The sequence below is a fragment of the Gopherus evgoodei genome, chromosome 6 (assembly GCF_007399415.2).
Source record: "Gopherus evgoodei ecotype Sinaloan lineage chromosome 6, rGopEvg1_v1.p, whole genome shotgun sequence".
Classification (NCBI taxonomy): domain Eukaryota; kingdom Metazoa; phylum Chordata; order Testudines; family Testudinidae; genus Gopherus; species Gopherus evgoodei.
The window spans coordinates 45,227,909-45,248,333 of NC_044327.1; the positions used below are offsets into that span (position 1 = coordinate 45,227,909).

Sequence of the window (20,425 nt, forward strand, 5' to 3'; positions counted from 1 at the left end):
TAACAAGGCAGCTTACTGAAAGGGGAAATGCACATCTCTCTCTCACACACAGCGTGCGTCTCTGTCTGCGATGCTATCTCCCCTCCCTCCATTCCTGCTGCCTTATAGAGTGAGAGTGTTAACGTTTGAGGGCTCAGCCAATTCCTAGTTTATCATTTAGCAGTAAGGCATTCCCTGGAAAATATCCCAGCCTCTGACTCCTCCACCTCAACCAAGCTTCACAATCTTCATCACTATATACCAGTATTTATTTTGCATGTGTGTGTGTGTGCGCGCGTGTGTGCGTGTGAATTCCCTAGAACCTAACCCCCTCATTTATATTAATTCTTATGGGGAAATTGGACTCGTTTAACATCATTTTGTGTAACGTTGCATTTTTCAGGAACATAACTACAATGTTAAGTGAGGAGTTACTGTATAAAAATCAAGTTTCTTGTTTAGATGTAGTCTTATATTCAGAATATTAAGAGTATATAGAAGCAACAAAGGTGTGCAATCTTGTTTACCTGTGTAATTCAAGTATGCTTTGAGGCACAAAATGGAAAACTAAATCCATTCAGCCACCCAAGTAAATGCATAACTATGCTTCAGTTTTGTTACTGTTTTTCTAAAAAGTCCATTATATTTTTAAAATCGCCTAGGTCAGGGGTAGGCAACCTATGGCACACATGCCAAAGGCGGCACGTGAGCTGATTTTCAGTGGCACTCACACTGCCCACGTCCTGGCCATCAGTCTGGGGGGCTCTGCATTTTAATTTAAATTTTAAATGAAGATTCTCAAATATTTTGAAACCTTATTTATTTTAAATACAACAATAGTTTAGTTATATTTTATAGGCTTATATAAAGAGACCTTCTAAAAATATTAAAATGTATTACCGGCACACGAAACCTTAAATTAGAGTGTGAATAAATGAAGACTCGGCACACCACTTCTGAAAGGTTGCCAACTCCTGGCCTAGGTAGTACTAACTTAAGCAAATACACAGACACGTTACCTTCAAAGCAACTACTCAAAAGTCAAGATTCTCTTGTATCAACGTTTCCACATACTATTAGAATTATACTAGACATAGGTGAATTTATTTCTAGAGACAATACAAAAATAAATACCTGATATTTTGTTAGTTCTGCTTGTAATAATTTCACTTTAGATCTTTCTTGTTCTAATGCAGCATGAAGTGTAGTCACCTACAACAATTTTTTAAAAGCGTTACAGAATTATCTTAATCTTCCAATACACACCAAACATTTCTGCTGCAGTTCAACAGCCTAAATAATATTATAAATATATATAAAAAGTGTTGCTGGGAAGAGAAGTAAATAATTAGTTTATTCAAGGAAGAGATTATTCTCAAAATGATCAACATTTGATGTATCACAAAGTACAAGTAGTATTTCCTAAGTCTCTATTAGTTCCCTAGTGCCTCTTTATGTGTTTGCCTGAATAATGTAATATGAAAAGTGACAGTTTTCTTTCAGATTTTAGCCATTGCATTATATTTTATTTTGTCAGTGTACTGTAACTGATGTAATATAATGCAACACAATTGATTCAATTACCTCACTCTTAAGAAGTGATTATCTCAGAATTCATAATTAATGGAAACTGAATTATATTATTTCATGTCATCCTATGACATTGCACAAATAGAATACTGGATCAAGTTTAAGATTTTAATTAAATTACTACAAAGCCAAAACAAATACAGAAATATGGTGTGTGTTACCTATTCTATGTTCATATAATAAATGTTAATGCTTCACCTTGAAAATCTGCTGATTCTTCCGCAGTAGAAATCTCTGAATGCACAAATGCCATTTAAAAAGGGTAGCTGGATCTTATATACTCTATGTCCATTAACACAAAGAATCCATATAGAGGGGAATTCTGCACCTATTTCTGTATTTATACTCATTTTCAGTTTGGCTTTGCTGTTTGCCTTCATATACTATTTTAAAAAAAATATTCACAAGGGTTTTTTAAAATTGAAACAAACAAACAAACCAAAACAAAAACTTACCTGTAAGGTCAACTCATTCTTGATACTCTGAGATTCATCAACCTGTAGAAGTATTTCTGCTTTGTCTTTCACTTAAAGAAAACAAGAACATTAGGCTGTTTCTATCCTTACAAGTCTTATATATAACTGTAGTTGGGGTACTGCTGGATCCATTTTTTTGCTACTCTTAGGATATTTTCCTCAGTTATCATTGAAGGCAGGACCAACAATAGAGGTTGCGTGGAGCCAACAGTCTATTATCATTTCCAGTAGCAGCAGCCTGTGAATATGGGAAACTTTCTAGGCCTTTTAGGAAACTTTTACTGCCAGTACCTGTATGGGATCCCAAAGACTTCACAGAGACTCACTACAGACCTGTGAGGTTCTCTGGTTATGGATGGAGCTTGAGACTGTAAGCTTTCCAAAGCCATGCCTTAAATCAATGTGAAAATCTTGGCTAAAGTTTTAGATACGTAGCAAAATTAAGGTGTGCTGAACATACATACTTGGTTACTTTCTTTGAAGTTGTGGATAATACAGAATAGTGCTATCATTATAAACCTTTACTGTACATGTGCAAATTGGGATTTTCAAGGCTCAATTCTACCACATTCAAGCTAGTTTTTACCAAAAGACAAAATTAATTTTCCTCAGTAACTGTTCCATCAAATTAATCTTTCTGCCTCAGCTATTCAGCAAGAGAGCTAGTAAAAGAGGTAACAAGATTATTTTATAATAGGACATTGTTTCTACATAGGGTGACCAATTTTTTACTCGCACAAAATTGAACACCCTTGCCCCACTATCCCCCTCTTCCTCTGTTGCTCGCTCTACCCACCATAACTCACTCATTTTCACTGGGTTGACTCAGGGGGTGGGGGTGAGAGCTCCGGCTACGGGTGCAGCCAGAAAAGAGGCATTCAAGAGTGCGGGAGGGGACTCCAGGCTGAGGCAGAAGGTTGGGATGCAGGAGGGGTAAGTGCTCTGGCTGGGGGTGCGGGCTCTGGGGTACAGCAGGGGGCTCCAGGCTGGGGGGTGGAGCTGAAGGTTCAAAGCATGGGAGAGGGCTCTGGGCTGGGGGCGTGGGTTATTGGGTGGAATCAGAAATGAGGGGGGGAGGGGAGCCTCAGGGATGGGGCAGGGGGTTGGGGGGCAGGGGTGCGTGAAAGTTCCATCTGAGGGTGCAGACTTTGGGGTGGGGCTGGGGATGAGGGGGTTCGAGTGTAGGAGGGTGCTCCGGCCTGGGACCAAGGGGTTCGGAGGGTGGGAGGGGGATCAAGGCTGGGGCCAGGGGATGGGGCATGAGAGGGGGTCAGGGGTGCAGGTTTTGGGCGGCGCTCTCCTCAAGCAGCTCCCGGAAGCAGCAGCATGTCTCTCCCTCCGGTTCCTACATGGAGGCACGGCCAGTCAGCTCTGTACACAGCCCCATCTGCAGGTACTGCCCCCATAGCTCTCATTGGCTGTGGTTCCCGGCCAATGAAAGCTGCGGAGCCGACGCTTGGGATGGGGGCAGCATGCGGAACCCCCTGGCCACCTCTACATGTAGGAGCTGGAGGGGGGACATGCTGCTCCTTCCAGGAGCCGTGTGGAGCCACAGCAGACAGGGAGCCTGCATTAACCCTGCTGTGCCACCAACTGGACTTTTAATGGCTCAGTCAGCAGTGCTGACTGGAGTCCCCAGAATCCCTTTTCAACCAGGCATTCTGGCTGAAAACAGGACATCTGGCAACCATGTTTCCACACTCCTCCAAAATTGGCTGAACTAATAATTTTTTCCCAAAAAAAACATTTCACCCTGACCCAGACACCAGAAATTTTCAGTAAATTACGAATGACTAAGAACAGGGGGTTGGAATGGAAACACTTGGGCAACTTTAACTATAGTGTCACTAGTGAGCCTGTTATAGTGTAGCATCCCCAATACTGGTAAAATTACAAAATTTCTTCTGAAAGTTACCCTCCTCTCTCACATTGTTTTACAATGTGTGATATGCTAAAGTAGAGTTTACATACTGCACCTGATGTCATGGAAACAACTTGAACATGCATGACCCAGCAGTATTAAAAAGTCTAACACAATCACATGATTCTTATATTCATATTAGGATGTTGCTTATAAAGACAATTGTACTGAAATAGTAACTAATGAAATTGAACACTAGTCACTCAGACTGAAAATGAATTATCAGAAGTTCCTAGTAAAGGAAATTGTCAGATTAAATAATTCCACTATTACAATTTACAGTTGCCACTCATTACTCTTAGTAATTTATCTTTAAAAATTGTTTTTCAAAGTCATTTAAGTGAATTTTTAAAATAACTTTGTACACATCAAAATTAACATCTTAGAGCATAAACTTTACTTACTTTCACCTTCCTGTAGCATTTTCAACAGCTGTGCATTTCTTGCTTTTACTTCTTTATACTTCACCTAATATTAAGAGATTTAAATAAAATCAAAAGGGACAGTCTTTAAATTGGTGTTTAAAAATAACAAACATCAAATTTGAAAGAAGTGATTTTACTGGTAATTTAAGAAGCACAAGGGTTCTAGGCTCATCTATTTAAATACATAGGAGTCAAGGATGAGAGAACATAGGAGATGCAGTTTAAACCAGTTAGAGGCCAAAGTCAAAGGAGCACAAGCAGGCACTGGCACTACAGTAGATTCAAAATCCACTACACATGGTGTGAATGAAGAAAGAGAAGAAAGAACTGCTAAACAGAGAACCAGAACTTGCTGGAAGATTTTAGCTCCATGTCTGACAGAGGTTTAGTGGATTCTCTGGAAAAAAATTAAGGCCACATGAAAGAACTTTAATGCCAAAAGTAGTAACATATAATTTATACTATGGTGGTAGCCACAGAGCACAGTTAGGACTGAGTCCTCATTGTCCTAGGTGCTATACAAGGACACGTAGGAAGACATGATCCCTGTCTCCAAAGACCTTACAGTCAAGGAAACTCTCTTTTGGACTCCATCTTTCAGTTTTTCTACTCAGGAAACGGACCTTACTGATCTCTCCTGTTCATCTAATGCCTGAATTGCCTCTTCTAAGGTAGTACTTCTCATGATTGGTCACTGGCAATTCTGGCAGTTTGGTTTCTGTGTCTTTTCTTAATTCTACACCCATTTTATATTTTCCTCATTCTCTTTTCTCCCCATTTCGGTGTCCCTATATTGCTCTCTGGCCTTGAAGAAAAGTTAATTTTTATAGGATATCTTGAACCTGGTGGCACGCTACCATGCTCCACTTGCACATCAATCTTGTCCCTCACGTTACCTTCATAATGCTCCACACAACAAGGTCAGCTGATTTATAAACAGAGAAGGAACACTGTGCTAATTAACGGGATGCTGATTCAATTGCATGGGAGCAGCATGAAGAACAGCAAATGCCAATATTGAAAAAGGGTGGGTAGATAATTCTACAGCAGAGTACCTTCAACCTCTCCAAGAAAGTATACTGGAATGCCACGCCATCCCTACTACAGCCATGCTTTAAAGCAATATTTATAGGACCAAAGGCAAATAAAAGTGAATTTAATTGTCATAGTAATGAATTATTCTAGACATACGGCTAGCTAAAGCTTTCTATGCCCTTCATGCCCAATTAGCATACAAGACTATCAAGTAGAAACTCTTAACATGTTACATCATGTGAAATGAAGCATTTAACAAAAATTCTTGTGCACTGCATTATTCTGCCAACTGTACTCTAGGAGCAATATGAAACAGAAATGGTTTTCCATTTCAATTAATTTCATCTGTGAGCCCCACTTTTGCACGACAGCAGCTGTTAACCAAAAAACTTGTTTCCTGTTTTGTAGTAGGTTGAAATCATTTTCTAATCAGAACTTAGCAGAAATGCTGAATGTCACTATTGTCAACAATTTCATGCTGTTTCTACAGAGTTCAACTGTTTGGTACCGAATGCTAAGTTATGCAGTTTACATATCTATCGGTTCTTATTTACATAAACAAACTATTCCTCCTTGTATTCCTGTTCACCACTCACAAGCAAGGATTAACAAAAATTGGTTTAATGTGACCAATAAGAAGTTGGTCCTGCTGCTTTAGTGCATTTACCAGAGCCTTTGACATAATGGTAATTTCTCATAAAAGTTCAATGCCTGCTGCTTTGTATTCATTTTCAAGCTGTCAGCTAGAGAGTCGGGACAGATATTAATGTGGTGTTCCAGGGCAGCAATTCTGGGAATTTTTCTATCTAATTTAGCATCCAAATCCAGCAACACCAGAGGATTTGGTAAGGGGTCAACCTTTGTACTGAATGTTGTTTTGAAATCTTCCTCCTAGGTTGGGAGAAGGGGCACAGCAGATGCAAAGCTCCATTTCAATACTACAGGGCAGCAGCTCTAAATGGTTTCTCTTGTATCTGGAGAAGTATGTACTAGTTTCTTTTTTTAGGCATTTCAGATTGGTCTACAGTCTTGACAGCTAACAAAACGGCAATATCTGGGAAACAAATGGTACTTGGGTACGCCAAAATTGAAATATTTACTCCTTGATGGGTGACCTTCTTAAAGTATTCAGTTTATTTTTAGATACCTGTCTTACTTACTAAGAAAGGTCAATCCATCTGGTACTGCAAGAACAACTTTGGAGAAAGATGCTCTGGAAAGGTAATATTTTGGTGGACAACACAAAGTTCCCTTTCAGACTCGCCATGTTCTGGCTTAATCAAATGGGTAAAAAAAAGAAGTTAGACTTTGTCCAATACTTGGAGAGATCATCAACTACATACCTCCCATTGAGTAATGATGCTTTTCAGTTGCTGAATTTCTGTATCTTTCTTTTCAAGTTCCAACTTTAATCGTTCTGTTTTTCCATCTTTCAAAACAGCCTCCTACAGAAAAATAAGCAACCACACAAGTTTAGGACTAACTATAAGTCTGCATTAGAATTTCAGTCCTGCAAAAGGCAGAATTCAGCTGCCCTTGACTGTCTCCAAGCAAAGAAAAAATACAATACTATTAGCCTGGTTGTTTCAAAGTAGCTCTTGTGCAGAAGTGCTGGTTTTCCATAGCTGCACAACCATTAAAATAAGATATACGTAAATCAGTAACATAAGGTGTTTACGTTTTAACAAATACCTGCATGCTTCAAGTATGTTTTGAAGGACCAAGCCATAAAACATTTAAAGACTGGGTATCTGGCAGAATCATGTAACAGAGCTTCTGTAAAATGTTCATTTTAAAAATATAGCTTTAAAAATATTATCAAAGCTTTTATGGATGGATACACAAGCACGGTATTTTTTTTAAGCTTTTTCAATTTAAAAAAGGAGCACATTCTGTGGAAGTGCAAGCAAAATGGGAGAAGCTCTCTAAGCCTTGACTATTAAATCCTGTTTGCTAGCAATAAGAACAAAATCAAGTGTGACAAATTATTTAAGTGTTTTCAAATATCAGTGTACACACTTTAACCCCACCTGATTATACAGAAGCTATTAGAAAAATTGCTTGTACCCAGCATGAGACACAACTTTGCCCTTTGCTTTTACAACTGAGGAAGTCCTAGTTTACTAAACCATGCTACAAGATTTTAGGAGCTAGCCAACTTTTTGATGCTTTAGATTTATGAGACTCAGAGGGGGAATGGAAGTAGTTTTGGGCAGAAGTGTTTTGTATTTTTTTTTAAAAGGTGCTACAAAGAACTGGGAGTGAAAGTACACACAAACCAGATTAAATGCTAATGCTGTTTCAAGTTCACGCTCAGAATGATTGGATCCTGCACACTGTGTTTAGCTGGAGCATACGCAATGCTAACAAAGTCATCTTTTCTCCAAAAAAAGGTTTTGATTAGTTTTAATCTTCTTAAAAAAACAAAGAGAATATCATTTTTTTTCCCTGAAGAACTATAGCAGGGTTTGTGGAGGTTGTGAACAGTGAAGTCACAACAAAGATTGTAACCTCAGCTCAGCTCTCTCTCAGCTGAGTAGGGAAGGAAAGGATATCAAGTTGGTGAAAAAAACTAGGACAAACGAGAACACATAATTTAATCTTAAAAGTACAGTTGTAACTAAATTACTTCAGCTTTTAACAGTCAGATCAAAACTAAGCTTGTTCTCTAACATTAAAGTTATATTCTTAAAATACAGCATTTGTTCTCCCTTCTGACTATTTCCTCACTGTAGGGAAGAAATATCCCACTCAACAACGTGGAAGTCATAGAATATATCCCAATTATTGTTTTCTGCAAGGACATTCAGTCACCATTGCAGCAAAGGGCACAGACCAGTAGTAGTATTTTCTGAAGAAAAAAAAAAAAAAGATTTGCTAATGTCAGGCTACTATTACAACAACAATAGCCCTAGAAATATCTACAGGTAGTCAAAGGACCTGATGACTGATCCATGAGACCTGCAACCAGACTGCAGGGACCAAGGCGTTAAAAACTACCACCCCAGGAGACAATTTTGTCACCTTCCCTTCTCCAAAAGATATTTATGCTACTGGAAAGAGATAAAAGAGGAGTGGGTCTTTGCCATTCCTTCCTCTTGACCTTCTTCTCAGAGGAGGAGATTTGGCAGTCCCATTTCAGTTTGTTTGCATTTTGTTTTTTCTTAAGCGATGCATTGACCTATAACATGAACTAGTCAAAAAAAAGTTATCCATAAAAGTGTTTTCAGCACATAACTGAAGTTGTGAGAGCATAAGCAGTCAGATTCGGGGGGAGGGGGGGGGGGACAGAAAAATTACGCCAGAAGCTTCACATTTTATTTAGATTATCCACCAAGCAAATATTCATTGTGCAATTGAAAATAGCTGCCATTGTACATGCCTGACTATGTTCATGTGATGTACAGTTATCCAAGCCGTTGTAATCTGTGAGTTGGTCTCTCTTTTTTTCTCTAATAAGTATTTTATGAACATCATCTTCCAGTCTATTGAAGAATCCTCCATCATGCAATAAAGTCTGGGAAGAGCTCAGTTCCTGTCAAAAATTAACTTCGTGATTAATCTCCATTTAAATAAAAGTCAGTATCCAGCTAAACAATGAAATATTTAGTTGAGCTTAAAAGAAGTCTGTGTTTAAAGTCACAAAAATGCACAAAATACAGGTATCAGCACTTTCTCCTTTAATACATAGAGACACATAATGAAACAAAACGAAGTACTAAATTTTACCTAGAGCATATTTTACTGCCAACTATAAAACTCTGAAAAATAAGAACATTTCATAGAAGTGATATCAGGTGAGAAAAATACTTCCATTGATTTAATAATTTTGTGCAATGCCTCCCTAGATTTTTGAATTATAAAGAAATATTTAACATCAAACTGATTTTTCTTCCTAAAAGGGTTACAATACTAGGAATGTTCCACTGCACAATATTTGCCATATTTTCTTATCTACTCTGCTTCTAATAGTTATTTAGCCTCTTGTACCCTGCCTACAGAACTTTGAGGGCCAGGCTTTCAAATTTCTGAACTGTACCAATAACATTTGCAAGCCTGTAACTGATGGCACAAAACTGGAAAAGGCATGTATAAGTTCTCATTCATGGACTTTTATCTTTGCATTTGCTCACACAAATATTATGGACATACTTTAGGTAGCCAATTTGAAAAATTAATTCTTGACTGTAACTTCAGAAAGTGATTAGGCCTCTTCGTTTAAATACTTATTTAATAACTATCTTCTGCATACAAAAACCTCATTATTTAAGCTGGTCTTTGGTGTTGTGTTATGTTTATTAGTTTAATAAAAACTAAGTCTTACCTCGTGTTTTTTAGCAAGGGGATCTGAAAAAGAACACAGGAAAAATAAAATGTTACTTTTAAAAAAAAACTACTACATTGTCTGATTTAATCATACCAAAAACTATCAAAGTGAGATAACTCAGAAGAGGCTGAAAAATCCATTTTGGTTCTCCAGCATTAACTCTCATTCTTTTCCCAAATATTACACTAAAGAATTAAAGAGGACTGTCTACACCAGTGATACTCAGACCTCAGTGATTCAGAAGCCAAATTAGTGATAAACTATTCAGAAGAGTCACAGTAGTGTGAATTGTTTACTATAGTACTATATTTTATATACATCTCTACCCCGATATAACACGGTCCTTGAGAGCCAAAAAATCTCACCGTGTTATAGGTGAGGCCACGATATATCAGGCTAGGGAGAGGAATCATTCTCTGCCCCAGCTCACCTCCGCTCTGCCTCTGCCTCCTCCTCCCTGAGCGCGCTGCCTCCGCTCTGCTTCTCCCTCCCTCCCAGGCTTGCCATGCCAATCAGCTGTTTGGTCCAGCAAGCGACAGGGGGGAGGGGGCAGGCGGAAGCAGAGCAGCAGCAGCATGCTCAGGGGAGGCGGCGGAGAGGAACTGGAGTGGGGAGCAGTTCTTCTGCACTCCCACCCCCCTGCTACTTGCTGCAGCCCTCCCTGGGGCCCCTCCACCCCAGCTCAGCTCCATTCCGCCTCCTCCCACGAGCACGCTGCAGCTCCACTTGTCCCTCCCAGGCTTGCCGCGACAATCAGCTGTTCAGCGCAGCAAGCCTGGGAGGGAGGAGAAGCAGAGCTGCGGCATGCTTGTGGGAGGAGGCGGAGTGGAGGTGAACGGGGCAGGAAGGTCCCAAGGACGGCTGCAGCAAGTAAAGGGCAGGCGGAGAGGAAACACTTGTGGTAACACAAATTCAGATATAACGAGGTAAAGCAGCCCTGTCCCCCGGAGCACTGCTTTACCATGTTATATCCGAATTCCTGTTATATCGGACTGCATTATATCGGGGGAGAAGTGTATATTATTCTTACAGCAAACAAGTTAACTCAGTGCAAGTTGATAACTTAGTTAATAAATGTATCTTGATTGGTTAATAATTATATCACACAGTGTTTTATCATCATGTGCTTCAAAGATTCGCAAGAGACAGGTTAAAGATCCACGACTTGCAGCCTGCGAGCCTCAGGGCTTCACTACCGGGGACATCAACGCTGCTGCAATCGATGCAATGGGTGTCGATTTAGCGACTCAGGTACTCCAGCTCTCCAAGAGCAGTAAGTAAGTCTCCCATTGACGCAGTGCAGTGAAGACACCAGGGTAAATCGACCTAAGCTAATTCGACTCCAGAAATGTGAATAACGTACCTGGAGTAGAGTAACTTACGCCAGTAGTGAAGACAAGCCCTCAGTCTGAGTATCACTGGTCTATGTTGTATTTTAAACCCTATCCCTTAAAATAATGTAACAGAAAGCAGATCCCAATTTGTTAAATGCAGTGAGAGTTCATAACTGGCCAGCAACATTTTTGCAATAAACAAACTGCAGACTGTATTTAATTCTGTTCTGGTTCTTATATTACTCTCACCACCATAGTATCTCAGTGCCTTTCAGCAGCATATTAGGTGACATGACCAACATCTATAATTTGTTCAGACTCTCATCGTTCGTGGGTGTTTTATTGTTTGTTTCTTGGTTTGTTTTTAAAATCAACCCACATTTAATAAAATACTGGGAACGTAGATAAGTGCTTAGAATATTTTTTAAATAGACCTTTGATTCAATAGTACTTTTTCTCTTTCCAGATCCTACCACCGTTTCTCTGCTAAAGGCAGGAGCCACTGCTCTGAAGACAACAGGAACAAACCAGCACCCAAAGAATTTTCAAAGAATGTACAAGCTGCTGTGGTAAGCAATATTTCCCCCTCCCTTAACTCTTCTTCCCCTAAAGAGCCAGCTTTGGGTGCAAAGGGCAACTGCCACTGTCTGGGAAACAAAGGGAACAGCAAGGCAACAAGTACAACGAAGTTAGGAGTGAAGAGTTTTTCCTCGAGTGACCCTGGACCATTGCCAGATGCTGCTCACTGCAACAGGTTCAGTACTTCTTCACACCCCAGCAGCTGAATACTTCTCTCATCTGCTTCTCTCCTTAGCTAAACTGATTAGTCCACATTAAAAATAATAAGATTCAGGATACATAAAGTTAGATTTAGAGCTATCAGAACACAGTGTTTAGTTTACTTGTTTCTAACATTGTTCAGTGAATATTATATTTAAATACAGTGTTCGTGAACTGAGACTTTGGAAATGCAGAGTTTCAGTATAGAGGGTGTTTTGTTATTAAAAGTATATGTCATAGTAATTCCAAAGAATTAAACATTTGGTTTGTAAAGAAATATTTAAACATAAAAATGCATACCTATATTAATGTCTGACTGAAAGTCTTTGAGAGACACTGTGAGAGGTTTGTCTTTTCCCTGCTGGTTCTTTCTTTTCTCTTTCTTATTTGCTGACTTTGAGGGAGGTGAAGCATTTTCAGAGTCCTGAAAGGAATAAAACCCCACTGATTGCACTATTTTACTCTAATGAATAAACCAATTAGTAATTTAATTGCTCTAAAGCGGAGGTCCCCAAACTGTGGGACATGCCACCTTAGGGGGGTGCAGAGGAACATTTGGGAACATGCAGAAGGCCCAGGCCAGCCCCCCTGGGGGCAGGGGAGGACGGACCACTCAGTCCTGTCCCACCCCCAGCTTTGCTTTGGCCCCACCCCCAGCCACGGTCATGGCTCCCGGACCTGAGCCTGGCCCTATTCCCAGCCTCAGCATGGCTCCACACTCAGCCGGGGCCAGCTGCTGACCCCACAGTGGCCTGGCTGTGGCTTCACTCCCAGCCCCACCCTCGGCCCCTGGCTGCGACTCCGTTCCCGGCCTGAGGCAGAGGCTGGTGGAGGAGCCGCACTTGGATGAGGGCTGAGCAGCCGGCCCCCAACCTCTGTTCCCTTCCCAGCCCAGCTCTCAGACCCACCTCGAGCCCCCTTACTCCTGTCCATGTCATGCCCAACCCCACTCTCAGCCCCAGAAGGGTTGGGGGGCACATATCCCTCAAATGTTTGGGTACCAGTGCTCGAAAGTTTTGTATTCTTAAGGAAAAAAATGACAGTACACAAACAAAGCCCTTGGTCTAAAACAATTTGACAGCTTTTAGTAGTCATCTTTCTCGCTCTGTACTCCAATTAGCCTAAAGAAACAACCGTGTTCTTTAAACCGATATAGCGATTCACAAACAGTACAATGAATTGTCAGCCTGCTACCCAACACCTCGATAAAATGTTATCTAAAAATCAATTTGGTATAATATAATCAAAAAGTACTGTAATACAGTAGTGTCACAATTATACATGCTTTAAAAATAAACATCTGCTTGACATTTACTCTCAATATCCCTAGTCATTCATATAGCAGCAGACTGCCAATATTCTATGATCATGCTCTAGCCAACTGACATTATTGCTTAAATGAAATTAGACAGAGGTTTACAGAGTTCTTTTTAAGCCTGAAGTTCTGTTTTCTTAAATGTGCCATTACACTGAAAAGAGTAAAGTGTGATTTGAAGGTTTTACCTAAACAGAAATAGTTATATAGAAAATAAATAAAGCAGGGGAAAAACATAAAAACGAGCTCTGATGTTCTGTATCAGCTGCTCTCAGCCGGGGGTCCATTGCCTGATAGCTGGTTTCAGGGGGTCCACAAAGCAAGTCAGCATTAGACTGGTTGGAGCCAAGGGCAGGAAGTTCAGAGCCCCCCAGCATCCCATGGAGCAAGAGTCTCGCTCCCAGCCCAGCAGCTGAAGCCTAGAGCACCCCCCTCACCACTCGCGGCTGAAGCCCAGAGCCATGTCTCTTACCCACCCCAGATGTGGGGGGAGGGAAGGGCTCAGAAAGATAGAGGTTTAGAAACCCTGTTCTATACTATGAGACTACAATATAAACAGCTACTAGATTTTAAATTTACTAGCATATACAAAGTTCTCCCAAACTGCTAAAGAATTAGCTTTACTTGCAATCCATGCAGATGCCATTTGGACTCAAGAGCAAATCCCCAACAGCTATGCTTAAAGACTAAGTCTTTGCTTGCCTGAACTTAAACATGCATTTTAAAATGAAGTTAAAATTGGAAGTTAAAACTAAACTGTAATTTAAGAACTTTAACTTAATTGTGGGGATTCCCTTCTAACAAACAAAAAACCTCTGTGAAGTCTTAGTTTGTCCAACAGAAGTACGAGACACTACTAAAGCTGACATTCCAAGCAAAAAAATGGACATGTGCCATTTTTGCTTTTTCTTCTGTATAATTTAAAGGTTTTTGTTTTTCTAAACTTCCCTACTTGTTTTTCACAGTAGAAATTCAGGACTTATCAGTACTTTCTCTCCTGGAACACTATGTAGATGACTGGAGAACTCACAAGACAACAATACAAGTACCAAAGAAGGTATACCTAACCAGTTGAGAAGGAATTTTTAGTCAGCCTGTTCTAAACTGTTATCTATTTAAGTCAAATAACTGAAACAATTGGGAGGAAAAATGTTAAAGATTCAACATGCCTACCACTTCAATTCAGACCTAAAAAAGATCCTCTTCCCCTTCAGTTCTGTGATCCTCTAAGACCACCTCTCCAGGGACTACACCAAGATCAAAAAATAAAGTAAAACAAAAACACACACGTGCACACAGACGCCTACATGGAACAAGGCTTAGCAGTCTTATTATTTCTAAGGTGAAAACAAATGTCTTTATATATCAAAGAAGCAAAGAGGGTACAAACTCATTTCCCCCCTTGGCAGGTCATCTTTAATATTCTCAAACTGTAATATGGCTTCAAGTATCAGAGGGGTAGCCATGTTAGTCTGGATCTGTAAAAGCAGCAAAGAATCCTGTGGCACCTTATAGACTAACAGACGTTTTGGAGCATGAGCTTTCGTGGGTAATTTCACGTTTAGGTGAATTCACCTGAACGTCCGTTAGTCTATAAGGTGCCATAGGATTCTTTGCTGTAATATGGCTGTTTGTGGTTTCCCTCACCTCTCTAATGGTTCTCTCAATTCTTAGTAGATCTTTGGGTATTAAGAAACTAAAGAGTTAGTTTACATGAAATTTTGTGGAAACCAAATTATTAATCTCCTTTATCCAGAACTCAATAAAGGTAAAAAACTTGCACAATTTTCAGATCAGGATGAAGCAAGCAAATACCTTTTTGTGCTCTTCATATTCCAGTTTGCTTAGCAGTAATGCCTTTTCAAGATCTGCTTCAAACATTTCAGATGTCAGCTGAAGAAATAAGATTAAGACAAAAAACTCATGACAGATTTTTGTTTTTATTAATAAAAAGCAAAACCAGCTTTCAATTGCACACCTTTAAAACTTAATTTTAGCCTATGGAATGTTACAGCTGCTGTCAACACACTCTTGGTAATATGATGAAATGCACCAGTAAGAATGACTAAATACATTTGTACAACAATTGGTAGAATATCTTATTGGTTGAAACACATTTTGTTAAATAAAAGTCTGTGACTGAAACCATGCACTACTTAGTCACTACAGGGAAAGGTAAGTTCTCTTTTTTTTTTTCCAAATTGTATTTGTTCAAAATGCTTGCTTGTAACTTAGATCTTGAGGTTCTGCATGCAGAAGCTTGTTGATTTTAATGCCTAAAATATCAACAAGTAGGACAGGGGAAAGAAGAGCCTCTCAAAAGCATAGAAGAGACCAGGCCAAATCTGCTGCCCTTAACAAAAAGTAACTTCTGCTGAATGGCAGGGATGGCGAGAGACTCCAGGACATCATCTGTGAAAGGGAAAAAAGTTTGTCTGGGATGCCATAGAAGAAGGATATGCAGTGCAAGAGTTGTTTCAGAGAAGTGTAAGGGATCAAGAGCTGTCTTAGATTAAGGAGAGATGGAGGGTATGCTGCCTGCCAGGGGCCCGTATCTGAGATGTTACAGAGGCATTGTCGAGGATTATCCGGCCTTCTGACTACTACCCCATGCTACTCATCCATGTGGGCACAAATGATACTGTGAGGTGTGACACTGAGCAGATCAAGAGTGACTACAGGGCTCTGGGAGTATGGGTTAAGGAGTTTGGAGCGCAGGTGGTATTCTCTTCGATTCTTCCTGTCGAAGGTAGGGGCCTGGGCAGAGACAGATGCATCGTGGAGGTGAATGCCTGGCTGCGAAGATGGTGTCGCCAGCAGGGCTTTGGCTTCCTCGACCACGGGATGCTATTCGAGGAAGGACTGCTAGGCACAGATGGCGTTCACCTTTTGAGGAGAGGAAAGGCCTTATTTGCGCACAGACTGGCTAACCTAGTAAGGAGGGCTTTAAACTAGGTTCGACGGGGACAGGTGAGCAAACCCCACAGGTAAGTGGGGAACAAGACCTGGGAGATGGGTTGGAAACAGGAGGGAGCACGGGCTATAATGGCAGAGAAAAAGGAGGGTCAGGGCAAAGCTGGGAGGCAAGATCAAACCAGTATCTTAGATGCCTATATACAAATGCAAGAAGTATGGGTAATAAGCAGGAAGAACTGGAAGTGCTAATAAATAAATACAACTATGACATTGTTGGCATTACTGAAACTTGGTGGGATAATACACATGACTGGAATGTTGGTGTGGATGGGCGTAGTTTGCTCAGGAAGGATAGACAGGGGAAAAAGGGAGGAGGTGTTGCCTTATATATTAAAAATATACACACTTGGACTGAGGTGGAGATGGAAGTGTTGAGAGTCTCTGGGTTAGGCTAAAAGGGGTAAAAAACACGGGTGATGTCGTGCTGGGAATCTACTACAGGCCACCTAATCAGGTGGAAGAGGTGGATGAGGCTTTTTTCAAACAACTAACAAAATCATCCAAAGCCCAAGATTTGGTGGTGATGGGGGACTTCAACTATCCAGATATATGTTGGGAAAATAACACCGCGGGGCACAGACTATCCAATAAGTTCCTGGACTGCATTGCAGACAACTTTTTATTTCAGAAGGTTGAAAAAGCTACTGGGGGGAAGCTGTTCTAGACTTGATTTTAACAAATAGGGAGGAACTCGTTGAGAATTTGAAAGTAGAAGGAAGCTTGGGTGAAAGTGATCATGAAATCATAGAGTTTTCAATTCTAAGGAAGGGTAGAAGGGAGTACAGCAAAATAGAGACAATGGATTTCAGGAAGGCGGATTTTGGTAAGCTCAGAGAGCTGATAGGTAAGGTCCCATGGGAATCAAGACTGAGGGGAAAAACAACTGAGGAGGTGGCAGTTTTTCAAAGGGACGCTATTAAGAGCCCAAAAGCAAGCTATTCCGATGGTTAGGAAAGATAGAAAATGTGACAAAAGACCACCTTGGCTTAACCACGAGATCTTCTGTGACCTACAAAATAAAAAGGCGTCATATAAAAAATGGCAACTAGGTCAGGTTACAAAGGACGAATATAGGCAAATAACACAGGAATGCAGAGGCAAGATTAGAAAGGCAAAGGCACAAAATGAGCTCAAACTAGCTATGAGAATAAAGGGAAACAAGAAGACTTTTTATCAATACATTAGAAGCAAGAGGAAGACCAAGGACAGGGTAGGCCCACTGCTCAGTGAGGAGGAGGAAACAGTAACGGGAGACTTGGAAATGGCAGAGACGCTTAATGACTTCTTTGTTTCGGTCTTCACTGAGAAGTCTGAAGGAATGTCTAATATAGTGAATGTTTACGGGAAGAGGGTAGGTATAGAAGATAAAATAAAAGAAGAGCAAAATCACTTAGAAAAGTTAGATGCCTGCAAGTCACCAGGGCCTGATGAAATGCATCCTAGAATACTCAAGGAGTTAATAGAGGAGGTATCTGAGCCTCTAGCTATTATCTTTGGGAAATCATGGGAGACGGGGGAGATTCCAGAAGACTGGAAGGGGGCAAATATAGTGCCCATCTATAAAAAGGGAAATAAAAACAACCCAGGAAACTACAAACTAGTTAGTTTAACTTCTGTGCCAGGGAAGATAATGGAGCAGGTAATTAAAGAAATCATCAGCAAACACTTGGAAGGTGGTAAGGTGATAGGGAATAGCCAGCATGGATTTGTAAAGAACAAATCTGTCAGACTAATCTGATAGCATTCTTTGATAGGATAACGAGCCTTGTGGATAAGGGAGAAGCAGTGGATGTGATATACCTAGACTTTAGTAAGGCATTTGATACGGTCTCGCATGATATTCTTATAGATAAACTAGGAAAGTACAATTTAGATGGGGCTACTATAAGGTGGGTGCATAACTGGCTGGATAACCGTACTCAGAGAGTAGTTATTAATGGCTCCCAATCCTGCTGGAAAGGTATAACAAGTGGGGTTCCGCAGGGGTCTGTTTTGGGACCGGCTCTGTTCAATATCTTCATCAACGATTTAGATGTTGGCATAGAAAGTACGCTTATTAAGTTTGCGGACGATATCAAACTGGGAGCGATTGCAACTGCTTTGGAGGACAGGGTCAAAATTCAAAATGATCTGGACAAATTGGAGAAATGGTCTGAGGTAAACAGGATGAAGTTCAATAAAGATAAATGCAAAGTGCTCCACTTAGGAAGGAACAATCAGTTTCACACATACAGAATGGGAAGAGACTGTCTAGGAAGGAGTATGGCAGAAAGAGATCTAGGGGTCATAATAGACCACAAGCTTAATATGAGTCAACAGTGTGATACTGTTGCAAAAAAAGCAAACGTGATTCTGGGATGCATTAACAGGTGTGTTGTAAACAAGACACGAGAAGTCATTCTTCCGCTTTACTCTGCGCTGGTTAGGCCTCAACTGGAGTATTGTGTCCAGTTCTGGGCACCGCATTTCAAGAAAGATGTGGAGAAATTGGAGAGGGTCCAGAGAAGAGCAACAAGAATGATTAAAGGTCTTGAGAACACGACCTATGAAGGAAGGTTGAAGAAATTGGGTTTGTTTAGTTTGGAAAAGAGAAGACTGAGAGGGGACATGATAGCAGTTTTCAGGTATCTAAAAGGGTGTCATAAGGAGGAGGGAGAAAACTTGTTCACCTTAGCCTCTAATGATAGAACAAAAAGCAATGGGCTTAAACTGCAGCAAGGGAGATTTAGGTTGGACATTAGGAAAAAGTTCCTAACTGTCAGGGTAGTTAAACACTGGAATAGATTGCCTAGGGAAGTTGTGGAATCTCCATCCCTGGAGATATTTAAGAGTAGGTTAGATAAATGTCTATTAGGGATGGTCTAGAGAGTATTTGGTCCTGCCATGAGGGCAGGGGACTGGACTCGAAGACCTCTCGAGGTCCCTTCCAGTCCTAGAGTCTATGAGGGGAGCTTTAGTCTTGATGGAGTTTCTTGGGACGTGGGATAAAAGGGGAATTGAAATTTTGTATGTGGGGACTGAAAAGGAAAGACAGAACTAAGAGTTGCTTAGCAAAGGTAGAGAGGTAACATCTGATTTTATAACATGGTGGCATGGCAGAGGGGTAGCTGAGTTTTGTTTAGAGCACTGTATTAATCTTCATGGGAAAAGAAGGTGAGCCAAAAAAAAAAATACACCCAAGCCAATACAAACTTATTGAATGGGGGACACAGATAGGTTGAAGGTAAGCAGAGGCAGGGATTCACCTGGATTCAGGGTATTGGTGGATCAGAAGGAGGTTGGAAAAACTGCAGTGTGCACACAGCAGTAATATAAACAAATATGCATAGCTCAGATGTAACTGATTATAATACATCTCTAAAAATGTAGCAGTTGGTTTGCATCAGATATTATTCCTTTAAATGGTTCCCAAATTATCAGAGCAATCCCCAGTGTGATGAATAAGCAAATATTATCATGTTTCTTAGTTTGTCTTTGCCTGTTCATTCCACTACTCTTCTCTTTCATCTGTCATTTGTCTGTTCTTTGAGTTGCAATTAGGATGTTTTTAGTCATTAAGGATTAAACTTGAAGTCTCTAACTCACGATTTAAGGACTTCAGAAACTCAGCCAGAGATTATGGTTCTATTAATGGGTGGATGAAGTTCTATGGCCTGCAATGTGCAGGATGTCAGACTAGATGATCATGATGGTCTCTTTGGCCTTAGAGTCTGTGAGTCTTTGCACATTCTTAGCTCAATTTGATCAAATTATAAATGCTACTTGAGCCATTTTTAAGTTTTAGTGATAGCATACAATTTTCCTGCCTATGATAACTATGCCCTTAAAGAACTGACAGGGTTTCAGGAGACACAGATTATTTAAAATACATGGTTTATGCAATCCTCCAAAGATCTTGGTTCTCAACCTATTTAGCACTGTGGGATGCATGGCTCACAATAGTGAGCTAAGAGCCTCTCCTTTTGACTTAGTCCTTGAACACAATCATATAAATACCCGCTCAACAGGAGGCAGGGACATGAGTGAGACTGCCAGTATGCAGGTATCTATGTGCTATTACTCCAAAAAATGTGTTTATTCTATGGCTACAATTTAGTATCAACTGTACAACAGAATCTGAGCCTGAGCAAGAAGGATGTCTACCAAAAAAAAAAAAAAATCAAGGCACAGTGATTGCCCTGAAAATTTCAAGTAATGAAAAAAGAAGGAAGGGATGGAGGTCGAAGGGGGGGGCTAAAGTTATAAAAAGGCAATGTTTTACATGGAT

General features: G+C 40.4%; 1 protein-coding gene across 4 annotated transcripts in view; it reads right to left on the reverse strand.

Annotated features, from left to right (window-relative positions):
* Positions 1–20,425, reverse strand: part of GKAP1 (G kinase anchoring protein 1) — a 50,440-nt gene that overhangs the window by 3,271 nt on the left and 26,744 nt on the right. For all 4 annotated transcript variants that reach the window (XM_030567165.1, XM_030567161.1, XM_030567164.1 and 1 more), the window contains 8 exons: positions 14,998–15,075; positions 12,168–12,291; positions 9,751–9,773; positions 8,809–8,961; positions 6,770–6,871; positions 4,371–4,434; positions 2,025–2,095; positions 1,114–1,191 (listed from right to left, as the gene is read on the reverse strand). In XM_030567165.1, the coding sequence (XP_030423025.1) occupies positions 1,114–1,191; positions 2,025–2,095; positions 4,371–4,434; positions 6,770–6,871; positions 8,809–8,961; positions 9,751–9,773; positions 12,168–12,291; positions 14,998–15,063 (681 nt within the window). In that variant the 5' untranslated portion in view covers positions 15,064–15,075. The remainder of the gene's footprint in view (positions 1–1,113; positions 1,192–2,024; positions 2,096–4,370; positions 4,435–6,769; positions 6,872–8,808; positions 8,962–9,750; positions 9,774–12,167; positions 12,292–14,997; positions 15,076–20,425) is intronic.